This window comes from Chiloscyllium plagiosum, unplaced genomic scaffold, assembly GCF_037043375.1.
Source record: "Chiloscyllium plagiosum isolate Xiang-an unplaced genomic scaffold, Cpla_swu_hap1 HiC_scaffold_38, whole genome shotgun sequence".
Lineage (NCBI taxonomy): Eukaryota > Metazoa > Chordata > Chondrichthyes > Orectolobiformes > Hemiscylliidae > Chiloscyllium > Chiloscyllium plagiosum.
The window spans coordinates 36,161,116-36,165,260 of NW_028270176.1; the positions used below are offsets into that span (position 1 = coordinate 36,161,116).

The 4,145-nt window shown below is 69.9% G+C and overlaps 1 protein-coding gene across 1 annotated transcript; it reads left to right on the forward strand.

Moving 5' to 3' along the window:
* The first annotated feature begins 449 nt into the window (after window positions 1–449).
* Window positions 450–3,297, forward strand: LOC122544231 (uncharacterized). The gene has a single exon (XM_087980952.1). It carries the CDS (start codon window positions 499–501, stop codon window positions 3,295–3,297), a length of 2,799 nt encoding a protein of 932 aa, XP_087837078.1. The 5' UTR covers window positions 450–498.
* The last annotated feature ends 848 nt before the right edge of the window (window positions 3,298–4,145 follow it).

Genomic DNA, 4,145 nt, shown 5'->3' on the forward strand with positions numbered 1-4,145 from the left:
TGAAAAGGGTGACAGTTTTGTCTTTACATTGTTTGAGGGATAGGGTCAAAGATCGATGAATGGCAGTGCCCAGATCCGACTCAACGGGCTGAATGGCCTCCTGTTGTCTCTGGAGTAGACTCAGGGCACTGAATGGGCCTCTCACTAATGCTTGTGTGACTGCGGGACCCTGTCCAACAGGACTGGGAGGGCTGAATGGCCTCCTGTTGCAGTGTAATGCATTGGAGGGGACTGAAAGGTGATTTCCTGTTTCTGTGTAACACTGACGTCTTCCTGGTATTGACCTAAGCTCAGGGAATGGAGAGGCTGCGAACTGGTGGTGGGGGTGGGGTCAGGGGTCGGGGGGCGCGTTGGCGAGTGGGAGTGGGTGACCTGTGACTGACTCTCTCTCTCTCTCTCTCTCTCTCTCTCTGCTGTCTGGTGCAGACTTGCCCCCTCACCGCCCCCCTCCCCCCCCCCCAGGCACGCCGAGGGACGAAGACCACCTTACGATGAGGGATGAAGCCCACCAGGAAACCGCCCACCACCAGCACTGCCGGCGGCGTCCCTCCCTCTGGCACCACCGCCACACCCACCGGTGGCCGTTATAGGGGCATGAAGCGCAGGAACGGAGAGCAGGCGGCGGAGTCGGCGGGCACCGCGGCTCGGAGAGCGGGGCAGGGCCGGAGCAGGGGCGCCGACGCCCAGGCTGCTGAAGGAGGGGGGGATGGCCCTGCCCGGGCAGAGGGCCGAGCAGCTGGAGAGCCCGCCCGTGCTGAGGGGTCAACCTCCAGCCGCAAGACTGCCACCTTCAAGTCACGGGCGCCCCGCAAGAAGCCGGCGGAGGAGCCTCTGGGCGCCGAGGGGCGGGACGACTCCAGCAGCAACGGCAGCGAGGGCTCAATCGGACCCGGCGCCGCGCCCCCGACAAACACCACCTCTGCCCCCAGCGCCCCCCGCGGGCTGGAGGAGGGCGAGGCGCAGGTACCCCAGCCTCCGGCAGAGGATGCCGGTGTCAGCTCCTCTGGCACAGAGACGGCGAGTGAGCACTCTGCTGACGGTGAGGAGGAGGAGGAGGAGGAGGCGGAGGGTGGTCTGTCCCAGCGCCCCGGCTCCCAGAGGCACTGCCGGCAGCACAGCCGCGAGCAGGAGCCCCCACCCACCACCGACACTGACCGGCTCCCTTCCCCCTCCACACCCACCTCCCCCACCCCCCCCTACCGCGGGGGGCCCTGGGCCAGCCCCGAAGCCGCCGGCGCCCCTCCCCCAGCCTCCGCCCTGGCCCCCGGCGCCCGCGTCTGCGCCCGCTGCCCGGGGCCCCGCCCCGCCCCCTTCCGGCACGGCACAGTGACCGAGATCGGGCGCGGAGGGCCCGCCCCTTACCGGGTCCTCTTCGACGACCGGGAGGGGGCCTGGGTCTCCCTGGAGGACCTGCGGCTCCCTGCCCGAGCCTGGCCGGACGGCGGCCGCGCCCCCTCGCCCTCCCCCGCCCCGCCCCGGCAACCCGAGGACGCCGAGGTGCTGACCCTGAGCTTGGGCATGGGGCCGGGCGCCGGGCACCACCACCATCACCTCAACCCGCAGCTGGCGGCGGCGCCCAGTGGCGGCCGGGAGGGGGGCAGCACCAGCGGGGGGAGCAGCAGCGCCTCCCTGGAGAGCCGGCTGACCCCGGGCTCCCGTTCCCGCACCCCCCTGGCACCCGCGGGCACTGCCACGGCGGCACAGCAGCAGCAGAAGTACAAGAAGGGGGACGTGGTGTGCACCCCCAACGGGATCCGCAAGAAGTTCAACGGCAAACAATGGCGGCGCCTGTGCTCCCGTGATGGCTGCATGAAGGAGTCCCAGCGCCGCGGCTACTGCTCCCGGCACCTCTCCATGCGCACCAAGGAGCTGGAGGGGGGTGCTGGCACTGCGGGAGGGGGCCCACCAGGCTCAGACGGCCGTGCCAGCGGGTTGCGGGAGGGCAGCTCCGAGTTCGACTGGGACGAGACGTCCCGGGACAGCGAGGCCAGCAGCGCCCGCACCGACCCCCACCCCAGGCTGCCAGCCTCTGGCACCGCTGCCCCGGCCTCCGATCTCTCCAGCTTCAACTCGGACGAGTGCGACGCCGCCAACATGCTGGTATCGCTGGGCAGCTCCCGGTCGGGCACCCCGGGCTACTCGCCCGTCTCCAACCAGTCCCCCTTCTCCCCGGCGCCCTCGCCCTCGCCCTCGCCCCTCTTCGGCTTCCGGCCGGCCAGCTTCAGCCCCATCACCGCCTCGCCCGTTCTTCAGCGGGCAGGCGGTGCCGGCTGCCCGGGGTCTGCCGCCCTGCCTCCCTCCTCCTCGTCCTCGTCCTCCTCCGCGTCCTCCACCGGCTCCGCCTCCTCGCGCCACCGGCACGCCAGCACTCCCAAGCTGGGCGCCCTGACCCCTGAGCTGGGTCACGGCAGCGGCCACCACCATCACCACCACCACCCCCCGCTGCCGCACCCGCACCACCCGCCGCTGAGGGAGCGCCACTCCTCGGGCATCCAGCCCAGCTTCCAAACCAGCCTGACCTTCACCGTGCCCATGAGTCCTGGCAAGGGCAAGGCCAAGGGCGACTGGGCGCATGGTGGGGCCGGCCAGCCGCCCCCGCACTCCGCCGCCGGCGCCGACTACCACAAGGGGGAGGGGGGTGAGACGGCGCCCCCTGCCACGCCCCCGCCGGCTGGGCACTTCCCCCGCTCGCGCCCGGCCTCCCCGCCCCCGCCCCCGCCGCTGCTCCTGCTGAGCCCGCCCGCCGCCATGACCCCCGACCCCTCACTCCGCCGGGTGCCCGCAGCCCAGCGCGACTCGCCGGTCATCGTCCGCAACCCCGATGTGCCGCTGCTGCCCGCCCGCTTCACCGAGCGGCCCCCTGGGGCGGGGGCTGGGGCCGGCGCCCCCCTCCACCGCGGGGCACCGGCCAAGGGCGCCGCCCGGGAGCAGTGCCGGCACCCGGCCGGCGGCAAGTCCCCGCTGCAGGCCCCCGTGCCCATCAACGCCCACCGGATGGCCCGGGCCGCCTCGCCCGGTCGAGCGCCAGGGGGGCTGGGCCCGGCCGCCGCTGCACCCCTCACCCCTGCCCGCCAGGAGCCGCCAATCCAGCCTGTGGCCTGCCACCCTTCGCCAGCCGCCCTCCTGCCCGTCATCGTGCCGTCGCCCCTCGGAGACTTCCAGCACCCGGCCCCAAAGAAGGAGGTCATCATGGCGCGCCCCGGAACAGGTACCGTAACCTCTGACCTTTTCCCCTCTCTCTCTATGTTCGCGGTCGCTGGCGAGGTCTGTGTGTGGGGGGTGGGGTGGGGTGGTTAGCTGGCACTGCTGCCGAACGCACCAGACTCACCTTCCCCTCGAGGGAGTGACGGTTGGAATATTTTCATTGTGGGGCTCGTCCGGCATTCGTTGTCCCGTCTTGCACGGTGGGTTGGGTAGTTGGCGGACAAGCAAGTTATCAATGCACTGCCAAGTGGGAGAACTCACCAGGACTTCTGCTGCGGGGAGCAGGAGCAGGAGCAGACCCTTCAGCCCATCGATCCTGCTCCACTGTTTGTGTCAGCCTATGCTCTGCTGTTCCTGCCTTCACCTCCTTCAGCCTCGGGGAGGTGGGGTGGGGGGGGGAGGCAGTGGGTCCCACGGGTGCTCGGAGAGAGCTCGTTCCTGCTTGTCCCCGCCTCTCATCTCACTGCCTCCCCCCACCCCCCCACCTTGGCCTGAAACGTGCCGTCACTGAGTTTGCTCAGTGCGGGTCGCGTTACAAGGGCCCTGGCCAGACCAGAAGCAGGATGGGAGAAACCAGGCAGGGCCTGGGCAGCATCTGTGGGGAGAGAAAGTCGCGTGAACGTTTCGGCTCTGCTTCGGAACAGACCGGACTCGCGTGCGCCCCGCGAGGGGAGAAGGTTTACGGTGCGATCGAGCCGAGAGGTTTCAGATGGATAACATGTTTTCTTGCCGGCCTCACCGGCCCGTCCAGCACTCATTGCCCCACCCCCAATAGCCCTGGAAAGGTTGCTGCTTTCAACCACTCCTTGAGGAATCAGGGCTCCCGCAACGCCATGGGGGAGGGAATTCCCGGATTTTGTCGCAGTGACAGTAAAGGAACGGCGCAGTATTTCCAAGTGAGAGGCTCGGAGGGGAGCTCGCAGGGGGAACGGTGTTCCCGT

What these genes read in the sequence shown, in the direction of transcription:
- LOC122544231 (XM_087980952.1), top strand. Translation starts at nt 499, where the DNA reads ATGAAGCCCACCAGGAAACCGCCCACCACCAGCACTGCCGGCGGCGTC.